This window comes from Palaemon carinicauda, unplaced genomic scaffold (assembly GCF_036898095.1).
Source record: "Palaemon carinicauda isolate YSFRI2023 unplaced genomic scaffold, ASM3689809v2 scaffold850, whole genome shotgun sequence".
NCBI lineage: Eukaryota > Metazoa > Arthropoda > Malacostraca > Decapoda > Palaemonidae > Palaemon > Palaemon carinicauda.
Genome location: NW_027172150.1, coordinates 34,198 through 49,531, shown reverse-complemented (window position 1 = coordinate 49,531; position 15,334 = coordinate 34,198). Strand labels below are relative to the sequence as shown.

The 15,334-nt window shown below is 38.3% G+C and overlaps 1 protein-coding gene across 1 annotated transcript in view; it reads left to right on the top strand.

Annotated features, from left to right (window-relative positions):
• Positions 1-13,601, top strand: part of LOC137637566 (WD repeat-containing protein 75-like) — a gene marked incomplete at its 5' end in the record, with an annotated part of 46,245 nt that extends 32,644 nt beyond the window's left edge. Inside the window, 6 exon segments of the mRNA XM_068369720.1 lie at positions 2,081-2,267; positions 5,322-5,503; positions 6,925-7,085; positions 7,840-8,067; positions 9,648-9,739; positions 13,322-13,601. Of these exon segments, the coding sequence (XP_068225821.1) occupies positions 2,081-2,267; positions 5,322-5,503; positions 6,925-7,085; positions 7,840-8,067; positions 9,648-9,739; positions 13,322-13,529 (1,058 nt within the window).
• Between the last annotated feature and the right edge of the window lie 1,733 nt (positions 13,602-15,334).

The following is a 15,334-nucleotide window of genomic DNA, read 5'->3' as shown; positions in this document are numbered from 1 at the left end:
AAGAGTTGATGGGAGAAGTACAAGAGGAAGGCCAAGGTTTGGGTAGATGGATGGAGTGAAGAAAGCTTTGGGTGATAGGAGGATAGATGTGAGAGAGGCACGAGAGCATGCTAGAAATAGGAATGAATGGCGAGCGATTGTGACGCAGTTCCGGTAGGCCCTGCTGCTTCCTCCGGTGCCTTAGATGACCGCGGAGGTAGCAGCAGTAGGGGATTCAGCATTATGAAGCTTCATCTGTGGTGGATAACTGGGGAGGGTGGGCTGTGGCACCCTAGCAGTACCAGCTGAACTCGGTTGAGTCCCTTGTCAGGCTGGGAGGAATGTAGAGAGTAGAGGTCCCCTTTTTGTTTTGTTTCATTTGTTGATGTCGGCTACCCCCCAAAATTGGGGGAGTTGCCTTGGTATATGTATGTGACTAACATAGATATTACATAAAATTTAAATTTATTCCCAACTATTTCCAATTTTAGTTATGTGTGAAAGAAACAAGTTCATATAATTTAGAAATTGTTAGGTTTAATTTTTTATGAATACTTATACTAACCTAGATATTTTTGTTCATCTTTTATAACTCATGAGTTCATTATTTTATAGAAATAAAACCACTTTATGGCTTGTATGTCTGTGATTTTCATGCTGGGTAAATACTGACTACCTAAATTACCTAAATTAAAGCACAGGTTAATGATAGCCTGCCAGTACTTATCATGTGCTTGTGAAGTGCCCAGAAAATTTATATCTGTACAGTCAGCTCTATACTCGAGGAGGGTAGGTAACAGGGCGTGAAGTCCTAGACTTTTCACAGGTTCAAAGGCCGCTCATGAATGGCAGAGGTAAGGGAAAGTGACATTGCCCTATCAAGCGGGACAATGCCCTAGAGACTGACCATATTACATATGATCAGCGCCTAAGCCCCCTGGACCCAAGCTAAAACCAAGGAGGGCCAGGCAATGGCTACTGATGACTCAGCAGATAGACCTATAGGCTCCCCCCAAACCCCCATCAAGACCTATAGGCTCCCCCCAAACCCCCCATCCCTAGCTCGCAAGGATGGTGAGGTTGCAGCGAAGAAGGAACTAACGAGTTTGAGCGGGACTCGGACCCCAGTCTGATAATCACCAGGGAGGGACGCTACCACCAGGCCACCATTGCCGAGTGAAAGACTTTTCCCATGGCACTGCACAATCTGGATACCTTTGGAAGTCCTCTACAGCTGTTTTATTCATTAAGTGTATCATGACTTTTTGAAAGGATAGGGGAAACCAAAAGCAGACATTTTCAACATTAATAAACAAGAAGAGAGACTTATTGCTCTCCAGTTCAAGTTCCTTAAGCTTGGGTAATAGATGCCCTGTTATAAGTTTGCTAGAATCTATTACTTAATGCTTTCTATTTCTTCACCATGATTTTTTTGGTTGACAACAGGTTACTCCAATTTCTAAAGGCAAGGAGGATTCTTACAACTCATTTTTGGCCTCAGAGGGAGTGGTTCACAGATCTGTGGCCTCTTCTATTGGAAAAACTAATCATCAAGTTGCCAATCAGGACATTACTCAAACAACCACGGAATCATTTAAAGGTTTAAAGGGTGCTCAAGAAAGGCAGATACATTGTACAGTGATATTGCCTAGGTTAGCAGAGCAATGCCTTTGAGACTTACCATATATACATATGATCAGTGCCCAACCGCCTCTCCATCCATGCTAGGACTGGGGAAGGCCAGGTAATAGCTGCTGATGACTCAGGAGATAGACCTATAGGCTCACCCAAGCACCCCATCCTTAATTTACAAGGATGGTGAGGTTTAGTAAACAAAAGTCCCCTCATGCTACAGCTAACCACATTGAAACTTTCCACTATATTCTCAGAAATAGTTTTTTTTTTTCAAAACTTTCATTGGCAATTATAGCATTTGGAAGATATTCTATAAATAGATTATATTAACATGACTGGTACTATAATATAATTGCTTTAATTTATTTATGTTAAGTTTATTATTGTAAACTTCGGGTAATTCTATATAAAGATTTGTTTTAGTGTTTTAGTAGCACCTATCGTAATGCTTCTTTTTCTTTTGCAGAACAAAGCTTCACATGGAGTTGTCAGAAGATTGGTGTTTATCGTCATTTGCCAGCCACAGCTGTAACTATTGCTCCAGATGGATCACTTATTGCAGCTGGATTTGCTAACATACTTACCATCTGGACCACCAATCAGTGCCATTTGAAGGGAACACTGTCTCAACCTTATTTGAAAGAAAGTTTAAAGTAAGGACATTTTTTGGTTTGTTTTATGAGGATATAATTCTATTTTTACCCAAGCCAACGAAGTTACGTTTTTGCCCTTGTTGGTATGTGTTTGTTTGTGAACAACTTCCTGGCTAGAGTTTTAATCGTAGAGTAATGAAGCTTGCAGTGATTAACTGTTATGTAAAAAGATGGAAGTTCTTAAATTTGGAAGGTCATAGTCAAGCAAAACGTCCAATTCACATAATGAGCCATAAGTTTGGACATTGTTGTCACAGAGACTTCAAACTTGGTTCATATTTGAGTGTATGAAAATCCACACCAATTAATACATGTCAAGGTCGAGAAATAAGCTGCCGCAGTGGAGGTCTGCGCTTTACTGAGTGCCCCTCTAGTTACTTTTATTTTACAATATCCTTGGCAAATCATAATGAAGACCTGCTGTTAGATTTAGATTTTTATATAAAAAAAACTGGCTCTTCCCCATAATTAAGGAACAACAGTACAGTAATTTGGATTTTGACAGACATCTGAAACTAGGAGATACTTTATGTATATTGGACGTCCAATTGAACATAGGAGTTTGAAATACGGTGCTTACAGTAGTTTCATTGTGAATGATAAGAAGAGGTCATTATGATTCCTTATTAGAATACGCTAATACTCCTCTTTACGTCAGTTCGACATTCCTTGGTTCCAACATTGCATCAAGATTGTACATACATATACCAAGGCACTTCCCCCAATTTTGGGGGGTAGCCGACATCAAACAAATGAAACAAAAAGGGGATGTCTCCTCTCTACGTTCCTCCCAGCCTGACAAGGGACTCAACCGAGTTCGGTTGGTACTGCTAGGGTGGCAGAGCCCACCCTCCCACATTATCCACCACAGATGAAGCTTCATAATGCTGAATCCCCTACTGCTGCTACCTCCGCGGTCATTTAAGGCACTGGAGGAAGCAGCAGGGCCTACCGGAACTGCGTCACAATTGCTCGCCATTCATTCCTATTTCTAGCACGCTCTCTTGCCTCTCTCCCATCTATCCTCCTATCACCCAGAGCTTTCTTCACTCCATCCATCCACCCAAACCTTGGCCTTTCTCTTGTACTTCTCTCATCAACTCTTGCATTCATCACCTTCTTTAGCTGACACCCATTTTCCATTCTCTCAACATGGCCAAACCACCTCAACACATTTATATCCATTCTAGCTGCTAACTCATTTCTTACACCCGTTCTCACCCTTACCACCTTGTTCCTAACCCTATCTACTCGAGATACATCAGCCATACTCCTTAGACTCTTCATCTCAAACACATTCAATTTCTGTCTCTGTCACTTTCATTCCCCACAACTCTGATCCATACAACACAGTTGGTACAATCACTTTCTTATATAGAACTCTCTTTACATTCATGCCCAACCGTATATTTTTTACTACTCCCTTAACTGCCCCCAACACTTATATCCTTCATTCACTCACTGACGTACATCTGCTTCCACTCCACCATTTGCTGCAACAACAGACCCCAAATACTTAAATTGATCCACCTCCTCAAGTAACTCTCCATTCAACATGGCATTCAACCTCGCACCACCTTCCCTTCTCGTACATCTCATAACCTTACTCTTACCCACATTAACTCTCAACTTCCCTCTCTCACACACCCTTCCAAATTCTGTCACTAATCGGCGAAGCTTCTCTTCCACGTCTGCAACCAGTACAGTATAATCCGCAAACAACAACTGATTTACCTCCCATTCATGATCATTCTACCAGTTTTAATCCTCATCCAAGCACTCGAGCATTCACCTCTCTCACCATTCCATCAACATACAAGTTAAACAACCACGGCGACATCACACATCCCTGTCTCAGCCCCACTCTCACCGGAAACCAATCGCTCACTTCATTTCCTATCCTAACACATGCTTTACTACCTTTGTAGAAACTTTTCACTGCTTGCAACAACCTTCCACCAACTCCATATAACCTCATCACATTCCACATTGCTTCCCTATCAACTCTATCATATGCTTTCTCCAGATCCATAAACGCAACATACACCTCCTTACCTTTTGCTAAATATTTCTTGCATATCTGCCTAACTGTAAAAATCTGATTCATACAACCCCTACCTCTTCTAGAACCACCCTGTACTTCTAAGATTGCATTCTCTGTTTTATCCTTAATCCTATTAATCATTACTCTACCATACACTTTTCCAACTACACTCAACAAACTAATACCTCTTGAATTACAACACTCATGCACATCTGCCTTACCCTTATATAGTGGTACAATACATGCACAAACCCAATCTACTGGTACCATTGACAACACAAAACACATATTAAACAATCTCACCAACCATTCAAGTACAGTCACACCCCCTTCCTTCAACATCTCAGCTCTCACACCATCCATACCAGATGCTTTTCCTACTCTCGTTTCATCTAGTGCTCTCCTCACTTCCTCTATTGTAATCTCTCTTTCATTCTCATCTCCCATCACTGGCACCTCAACACCTGCAACAGCAATTATATCTGCCTCCCTATTATCCTCAACATTCAGTAAACTTTCAAAATATTCCGCCCATCCTTTCCTTGCCTCCTCTCCTTTTAACAACCTTCCATTTCCATCTTTCACTGTCTCTTCAATTCTTGAGTCAGCCTTCCTTACTCTCTTCACTTCTTTCCAAAACTTCTTCAGTAACAACATTAAACAGATCTTTCATATATAAACTATAAAAAGAGACATGTCAGCCTGTTCAACATAAAAACATTTGCTGAGAGTTTGAAGTTTTAGCCAGAAATGCAATAAGTGTAATTTGGAATTTCCAAAATTCCAAGCAAGAGGGCGTGAGTAGTACCTTTTGAATACAATGTAAGATTAATGTGGAAATTGTACAGTAATCCCAATAATTAAATTTTGTGTAGACATGGAAAAATTGAACATAGACTTTTATTGTTAGTACTTTACTTTGAATCTAATGAAAATGATTAGATGTAGATTTATTTATTTATTGGAATGCAGTCAATTACTTGTATTGAAGAGAAGTTTTTTTTTTTCAGGCAAATAGAATTTGGCAGAACCGCAAATTGTGGATCGATGGTCATGACCCGTAGTGAGAACTGGTTATGTGGTTGGAACTTATTTACATGCACTCTCTCTTGGAGGGTTATGATCAAATCTACTTGTATGGCGGTGGATCCTATAACTTCGTACGTTGTCGTCTTCTCGAGTAAATGCGATGGTAAGTCGCAGTCGATTTCTGATTTCAGGAGGTCCTCAAGTTACAAACATTTTGCTTATAAACAAATTTAACTGAAAATAATAAAGGGATTTTGATGAAGGAAAAATCTATTTCTGGGCTCGACCTGTGTCGCTCCGTGAAATGCTCCTTATAGCACCATTTCTAAGGTATAAATACTGCTAAATATACCAGAGAAAAAAGTTGCATGGAATGCTAGGAATAAACCCAGCTCGCTCACTCTAAAAGAGTGTCGGTATAGTAACTGGAGCGTGTTAGAACCACTACCAGAGGTCCCTTACCAATTAGTCCTCTCCTTCCTCAATATCCCCCGATACTACGAGGTGCCGTTCTACATCCGACTACTGCCCGCTACTACGACTACCCACCCCTACCACTACCACTACCCACGTTTCTTCCCTCATTCCACTTAAATATTTGACTTGCAACCAGTTTATGAGTAAACCATTTGTAGACCCACACTCCCTCTCTGCTTCTTGTAGGGGGCATGATCGTTCTTTTTCATCCCTGTGAACCGAGCACTGGTCGTAGCCTCCTGTGCAGGGGCAAGCATATGCCCTGAGTGGGAAGATAGCTAAGCCTTCCCTGGGATCTGTCTTGGCAACAGCCAAGAAGACACTAAAGAAGTCTTTAGCTTCTGCAGTCTCCCCAGTTGGTGTCTGCTGCTGTGGTATCCCCAGTGGATACATCTACTGCTTTGGTCTCCCCTGTAGATACATCTACTGCTGTGGTCTCCCCAGTAGATACATCTACTGCTGTGGTCTCCCCAGTAGATACATCTACTGCTACCGCCCCTCTGCACATTTCATTTTTGTTTACTAATTTTCTTTTATATTCTATGTAAATTTGTTGCTTTTTTGTGTACACTTGAAATTTAAACAGCTTTGAGAGAGAATTAATACAAACATCAGGTGAGTTACATAAAAATAATTAGCAATCTTCAGATAATAGTTTTCTTGGTGATACCATCTTTATACATGCAGATATCTTTCATATCTTCAGCTGTGACTTATTTAAAATTTCTGGAAAGTTTTGTGCTTATGAGGATAGAATAAAATCGTCATCTCAATGTAATCATATTCCATTTTACTGATTGTGAATGAAAACAGTATAAGTAATATACTACAGAATATTGCTAATCATTTTATTTTATCTGTTTGATACAAGTGAAGGGCTTAATTTGCATGACCCCAGTGAAGTATAGCCTAAGAGATTGAAATATTCAACTGAGATCATAGATAATGTCAGTTATTGCTATAAAAATTCTCAGTTAGCTGCTAAAGATTTGCTTTATTGTACCAAGTTAATTGGAGTGGCATGAGGGACATATTTATTTAATTGCTTACACTATTCATCCATATTTATGGTTGGTTAATATTCTCACAATGTAATATTTCTTCCAGCATTAATGTTTGACACACAAAACATGCAGATGCCAACAAGGCTAGAAAATATAATAACCAGTCCTGCTCTTTGTGCTGCATTCATTCCACGTGAGAAGAAGGTCGCGCTAGGCACGCCCTGGAATGAGGAGAGTCAGTTATTCATCATTGACAAAGCGCAGGTATATTGCCTTTGAAGAATATTAAGTTCATATAAACTTTCTCTTTTTTTATACTACCGTGATGCAATGAATAAAAAAAATTCTAATGAAATTTGGTAGCGTTTTGGAAATATTGTGAATTATTTTTCTAGTTTTCATGTGCAATTTGCAATTAATTATTTTATAAAAAACTAATAGTTCTCTTTTTCTGTATTGCATGCACTATAACCCTTTTACCCTCAAGCTATGTTGAACTTTCAAGCACATTTTGGTATATCTTTTTTTTATTTGCTTTAACAGCCTTAATTTTTGTCATAGAGAGGTCAGATTGGTCTCATTCTTTTGGAAAATGCCTGAAGTTTCTCATAAAGTTATCAAAAATATGCAACAAAAAATGTAAATAACTGTTTTTTGCAAGGACGTACCGGTATGCAGGGTTGCCAGATTATTTCGACTGGATTATCGTACATGAGCCTTAAAATTGTCGTTTTTCAACCAAAATTATCGTACACAGTTTCAATATAATTATTAGGGAGTTACTTGATTGACTTACAGTATTTCAAAATATTTTGGTATAATTGTTTAATTAAACACACATATATCGTATATACCTAAGGTATGTATCGTAAATCGTACCGGACCCAAAATAATCGTACATATACTGTACGATGATTATTGTACGAATGGCAACCCTGCCGGTACGTCCATTGGTGTTGAAAGGGATAACTGTTCTCTAGATGTGAATTTTAATGTTGATCTTCTTTTTTCTTCCCAGAGACTTAAACTTATTGAACCTAAAGGAGACAAACATGCAGCTGAGGCGGCAATAGAAGGATTAGTTCAAAAGCTTGTGCAAGACACTGTTGCACTTCCTTTGCCAACTCCATTCAGCTCTCTTTTGGCTCAAACTCGAGCATCAGATGTTGTCGATAAGAAGACCAGTCAAGTAGGCTCAGCGGCGTTTGGTGTTAGAGTACAAAATTCCTCGGCATTGTTGTTAAAGGTTTGTGTTAAAGAGGGATTTGTCCTTTTTTTATGTAATGCATGGTTTAGTGTCTACATATATTATTATTCCACATTCTGTACATTATTATTATTCCACATATTGTACGTTATTATTATTCCACATACTGTACATTATTATTATTCAACATACTGTACATTATTATTATTCCACATATTGTTTTAATCAAATCACTCGCTAAGCTCCATATGAATCAAGTTCGGCTCATTGGACTGATAAATCTCTTCCCTTTAAAAATAATAAAATTAAATCATTCAAATTCAACCATATTTATAGAATTCATGTTTTTCATATACTGATATACAGTTTTTGATTGGGCAGTCTAGCTAAACATTAGCTAGCCTCGAATAATTGCGTCAGACCCATTGGCTGAAAATGTTCAAGAGACCGTTTTTAGCCAGAAGGGCTAGACAATCTAAAGAACTGAACATTCGCTATTCAAACAAGATTTGATCATGAATAGCATTGTTATCTATATGATGATTTACAGACAGATATTCTTATGACCGTTTACTGAAACTTCATCAGAAATATAATCTTAAAATTAAATGGGAGCATTATGGCAAAGGAAATTACATAGATGATATTTTTCGAGTATGTACGCCGTTTATTTGCTTGTAATCAATAATTATAGTTTTATGTAATTTAGTTTAGAGGTAAGATCAACTTTACAACTCTTATGAGTATAAGGATAAATTTGGTTGAAATTAGGACAGAAAGTTTACGACTAATACACTTCTTTATGTCGGTTCGGCATATGTCAATTCCAACTTTACATAAGTCTTTCTTGAATATTAAATGCAAATATAAAATCCAGTTTATGGCGTTTTACACATCCTTATATTGGTCTCAACATCGAACCATTACACTAAAGAATGGCAAAAGATTTTTATTATGAAATATGTAGATACATACTGTACATTCTTTATGAAAATGTAAGTAGTATACAGTAATCCTTTGCCGTAATGCAGTTCACCTATTGGTGCCTCAATACATTTTTGATTTATAAATATATGTAAATCAATATCGCAAAATCTTTATATCGGTTTTTTGAGGGTAGATGAATTTTGTTTTTCATATTTTAATTATTTTTAGTTAAGAATAGTCATTTTGTGGCCTGAGTTTCTTTGACACACAGCTATAAACAAAAGTATAATTTCTGATCTTTAGATAGTCTTGGTACATTTATATGAGGTCTTAAGACATCTATATTTAATCGAATAAATAATCTTGAAGTATTGAATATATGAAGGTAAGCATCTTTGCATTAAATGTGAAAATTTGATTTTTCATTGTTAGTGTAAAAAATTCACTCAGGTAGTGTGACAAGAAATGAAAGAAAATAAATATGAGTTTTATTGTATTATGTAACCTTCTGAACGTGGTAGTATAATATTCATTTCACGTGGCATAGAGAAAAAAAGCGATAAAAACAACTACTGGATATGCATGAAATTTAGCCTAACAAATATCTCAACTTTGCATGTTAGAAGCATTGAATTAAATTTAAATTTTTTTTTTCTAGAATTATAACTGAATTTCGTATACTTTCTTCTCAGGTCTTGAACGATGCTCGTGTTTACAGACTGGAAGGCTTTGCCACTCTAGCAAGAGAATATTTCCAGCTGATTATTCCAGAAGCCTTAACTAGGTAAGTGTCATGGATTAGTTTGTTTAGCTGATAACACCTTAAGGGTTATTATCTATTTATTCTTCATGTAGCATTCTTTCTATTATTGTAATATCCGTCCAGTTCTCAATGCATTTTTTTATTTTACATTTCTCAGCTTCAGTTTCTATTCTTCCACTTTCTCAGCCTTTCTTTAATGCTAATCTTCCATTAATCCTTGAGAAATGAGTCTTTTATTAATGAAATTCAACCTGCTGCTGGCTGCCACTAAGAAGCATCTATAGATGACTTCCAAATTTCTGTTTAAGCTAGAAAATCTGGATATTTTTTATATGCAGTACTTTGCAAAAACACGAATTACTAATTAACAACTCAGTAATCTGCTTGGTGCTCAGGCACACTATACAGTACTCAATTTTTTTTAATGACGGGCATTTGCACTGACTCGCACGGGTGCCCTTTTAGCTCTGAAAAGTTTCTTTCTAGCTGATTGGTGAGATAAAAAAATTCTAACCAATCAGCGAGTAGGGAATTTTTCTGAGCTAAAAGGGCACCCCTGCGCATCAGTGCAAATGCACTACTACTGCTACTACTACTTGTTAACCCTTTTACCTCCAGGCTATTTGGAAATTTCCAACCCTTACCCCAGGGGTTAAATTTTTTCAAGCACATTTTGCAGTATATTTTTTTTTAAATTGCTCTAAGAGCCTTAATTTTTGTCATAGAGAGGTCAGGTTGGTCTCATTCTCTTGGAAAATGCCTGAAGTTTCTTAAAAAATTATCAAACATATGCAAAAAAAAATAGCAGTTTTTTGCAAGAACGTACCGGTACGTCCATGGGGGTAAAGGGATGAGTTTTGTGAAACGTACCAGTACGTCCTTTTGGGGTAAAAGAGTTAAGCTACAACCCTAGTTGGAAAAGCAAGATACTATAAGCCCAAGAGCTCCAAAAGAGAAAAATAGTCAAGTGAGGAAAGGAAAAAAGGAAAACTACAAGAGAAGTTTAAGAACAATAATAACATTAAAATAAATCTTTCATGTATAAACTATAAAAACTTGAAAATAACAAAAAGGATAAAAACTTCAAAATAAAAAGAGGAAGAAAAACAAAATAGAATAGTGTGTCCGAGTGTACCCTCAAGTAAGAGATCTCCAACCCAAGACAGTGGAAGACCATGGTACAAAGGCTATGGCACTACCCAAGACTAGAGAACAAAGGTTTAATTTTGGAGTGTGTTTCTCCTAGAAGAGCTGGTTACCATAGCTAAAGAATCTCTTCTACCCTTATCAAGAGGAAAGTAGCCACTAAACAAATGCATAGCAGTAGTTAACCTCTTTAGAGAAGAAGAATTGTTTGGTAATTTTAATGTTGTCAGGTGTACGAAGAGAGAGGATAATGTGTTAAGAAGAGGCCAGACTATTCTGTGTGTGTGTCGGCAAAGATTAAATGAGCTGTAACCAGAGAGAAGGATCCAATGTAGTACTGTCTGGCCAGTCAAAGGACCCAATAACTCTTTAGCGGAAGTATCTCAATGAGTAGCTGGCGCCTTGGCCAACTTACTACCTATTAAACAAAATTGGGTATCGCTGTCTATGCACATTTAGTTACCTGCGGTATGAACCAAATGTGCTTCATACCAGCATGTCATCTACTGGTATTGTAGACTCATTAAAGTGACAGCTGGTTGTTGAAGAATTATACCCATTGTTACGCAAAGGTGGGGGGGGGGATTAAAGCCAACAATGATCTTGAATGTATTAGCACAAATTAGCAAAAACTGAGTTATTAAAAGGCCAAAGAAAGGTTTTTACCTTTATAAAAGGTAAATCATCTAAAACTGAGGAAGCATTCCAATTATTATTATTAATATTACAAGCTGGGCTATAACCCTAGTTTGAAAAGCAAGATGCTATAAGCCCAAGGGCTCCAACGGCGAAAAATAAAATGAGAATCCACATAATGACTGCCAGGTAAGATTTATTTAAATGAATTTTACTTAATTTTATTGAGGTGTGATGGCCAGTAGTGTGTTCGCCCAGCAGCGCTACCTATCTGTTGTACTGGGCATTAAAATTTGTTAAAAGGTCAGAAAGTCAGTTTCTTTGATGGGTAAAGCATAATGTCTACCTGGTTAGTATTTAGATAATTGAATTTATTATCATAAATAGATTTTTTGTACGACTTCTCAGTCGTAAACATAGCCTCCCTTCATCCATAACCTACGTTGCTGTAGATATCTTAGACAACACTTGGAATCCAAATTTTCTGCTGGTGGAGGGCTTTGGTATTCCAGATCTACTGGAATCTTTATCTTTTGAGCTAACATAAAGAGGAATACCTTAAGGCATTTATGAAGTGATAGGTCTTCTCCAAAAAATAAATTTTGCTTTATTCTATTTCGAATGTTACAGTACAGTACAGTGAACCCTCGTTTATCGCGGTAGATAGGTTCCAGTCGCGGCCGCGATAGGTGAAAATCCGCGAAGTAGTGACACCATATTTACCTATTTATTCAACATGTATATTCAGACTTTTAAAACCTTCCCTTGTACGTAGTACTGTTAACAAACTACCCTTTAATGTACAGAACACTTAATGCATGTACTACAGTACCCTAAACTAAAACAGGCACAAATATTAAAGGTGATTTTATATCATGCATTTCCTAAACATGCTAAAAAGCACGATGAAAAATGGCAACCAATGTTTTGTTTACATTTATCTCTGATCATAATGTAGAAACAAACTGGAGGTAGAGCTTTGCTTATTACCCAGACATATTTCCCATACTTTTCCCTTAGAACTACATCACATCTTCCTACTTTAGATATATAGATATATATATATATATATATATATATATATATATATATATATATGTGTGTGTGTGTGTATATATATATATATATATATATATATATATATATATATATATATTTATATGTATACACATATACATACCTACATATATACATAAATACATGCATACATATATATATATATATTACTGTATATATATGGGTTATGGAAAAAATCCGCGAAGTGGTGAATCCGCGATGGTCGAACCGCGAAGTAGCGAGGGTTCACTGTATAGCCATTATGTTTGATGGTCATTTGCATGGTAAGTTCATGGTTTCTGGTTACATTGAGTTCCTTGAAAGTGTGAATGATAAAAAGGAGATTTATTTTGATATTTAGCTAAGGGTACTAGGTTCTAAGCTGTAATATTTCCATTACCTAAAAATAAGGTTATTGTATTCACATTTTTTCCAGGTATGTAAGTTCATAGTGGACCTCTTTTAATGTTTACATTTATTATCCACCACAGATGAAGCTTCAGCATTATGAAGCTTCATCTGTGGTGGATAATGTGGGAGGGTGGGCTGTGGCACCCTAGCAGTACCAGCTGAACTCAGTTGAGTCCCTTGTTAGACTGGGAGGAATGTAGAGAGTAGAGGTCCCCTTTTTTGTTTTTGTTTCATTTGTTGATGTCGGCTACCCCCCAAAATTGGGGGAAGTGCCTTGGTATATGTATGTATGTATCAACTAAGATTCATTTCCATTTACACATGTTTGATTTGATAAATTTCTTTTCATTCCAGTGAGGAAATGGAAGAGAAAGAGGATTTAGATTTGCGTTTAAAGAAGTTGGGAGAAAACTCGGAAAAGAGCGGGCGAAAACTCGAAGAGAGCGACAGCCAGACAACAGAAACCAATGCAAAGAAAATGGAAAAGAAAAACAAGAAAAAGAAGATTGAAATGGGTCTTAATAGTGACTTTAAAGATCTTCTTAAGATTATAGATGATTAACACCAAGAACAGGAATTACATTTTGTACCTGGAGAGATTTAAATTTCATTAAATAAAATCATATAAAAATTATCTATTGCAATGCCTGACTGCATCCATACATTTCTTTACTCTTTAGATTACTGTATATTATAGTTAATTGGAATCATTATTTGTGATACTGATATGTCTTATTTTGTATTTTGTTGAAATGGGTATTTTTCAATATTAAACTTACCCGATAATCATGTAGCTGTCAACTCCGTTGCCCGACAGAATTCTATGGAGGGATACGCCAGCTATCACAATACTAGAAGGGGGTGTACTTACCAGCGCCACCTGTGGCCAGGTACTATAGTACTTCTTGTTGACACCTCCTCAATTTTTCCTCTGTCGTGCTTCCGGCAAGACGTTCTGGGATACGCTTATGATCTTGGAGTATTTTCACGGCTTTTGGTGAAGTATTCTCTCAGATTTCGGCTGTCGCTTTACTGGAAAACTTCTATATTAGCTTAGATAGCTATTATTTAGTCCTGATTTAACGGTTAACGATCTTTTGCTTGATTTTGAAACCCCACTTGGCTAACTCTTTTGATTCAAGATGTCTGACATTTCACAAGCCCCCACCCATAGACGATGTAGGTCTTGTAATAGGCGTATTCCGAAGGCCTCGGTAGATCCTCACACCGCTTGTTCTGACTGTAGGGAAAGGCCCTGTCAGTTAGAAGATCGATGTGAGGAATGCGCCGGACTTTCGGAACTTGATTTTGTCCGTCTTCTTAAGTACTCAACCAAGTTAGAGAGAGAGAGAGTTAGGAGGAGTTCTTCTCACTCTTCACTTTTTTCCTCACCTCATGATCCCCTACCTTTTCCTACCCCTGTAGTGGCTACCCCCGAACCTACTATTTGCCCTCAGCCTGATATGTCTGTTGTTTTGCGTGCCATTCAGGCCTTAGGCGATAAAGTAGAGTCAGTGGTAAGTGATCATAAGTCTCTTATGGCCGAAGTCAAGGAACTTAAGGTCAAGAGTGCAGTGGGTGGAATTAGTGCCAGTGCTGTGACGAGTGCTAGTGTCAGTGCAGTGCCAAGTGCTAGTGTCAGTGTCAGTGTGGTGCGTGAGGATACTTCTGTGCGTGCCAGTCGTCCTCCCAGTCCGGGACCTCTTGCAAGCTCCCAAGCCCAGGGGAGAAGCAATGTCGAAGGGCAAAAGGGTTCGGCAGGCCTTGATCGGCGCACAGAAGTATCCTTGGTGGTTGCGGGCGTGTCTTCCAGAGACCGTCACTCCCACCTGCAGACGATTGAGCCCGTCTTTTACTCGTCTGCTGAGCATTTGTCAGGGAAGAAACGCTGGACTCAGGTCTCGAGACCACTCAAACGCAGAGTCCAGACCTCAAGAACTCAACCGGGCTGCAGTCATTGGATCAGCTCTGACTCGCCGCAGTCATCAGTTGATTGCACTCCGCCTAAGAGGAGTAAGGTTCTGCCACAACAGATCTCTGCTGTTAAGGCTTTACCTCAGCAGACCTTAGTGTCTGCCGATCCCAAGTTGACTCTACTGCAGTCCATGCAGTCACAACTTGCGGTCTTGATGCGTGAGTGTCAGGCTGAGCAAGTTACACCTCCTCCTGCGATCGCTCCGCCTGACCGCAGTACTGCCTGCCAGGCGTACGATGTTGAGGCTCCTCAGAATACCTTAGCACGTTCTGAGTTTACTGTTTCCAGTGGTGTGCAGCTCCCTCCGCCTTCCTTAAGGCAACCTCAGCAATGGGAACAGGAAGATCATTCCTTACTTCCTCCGCTTCCACTTGCAGTTCCACCAGTGAGGC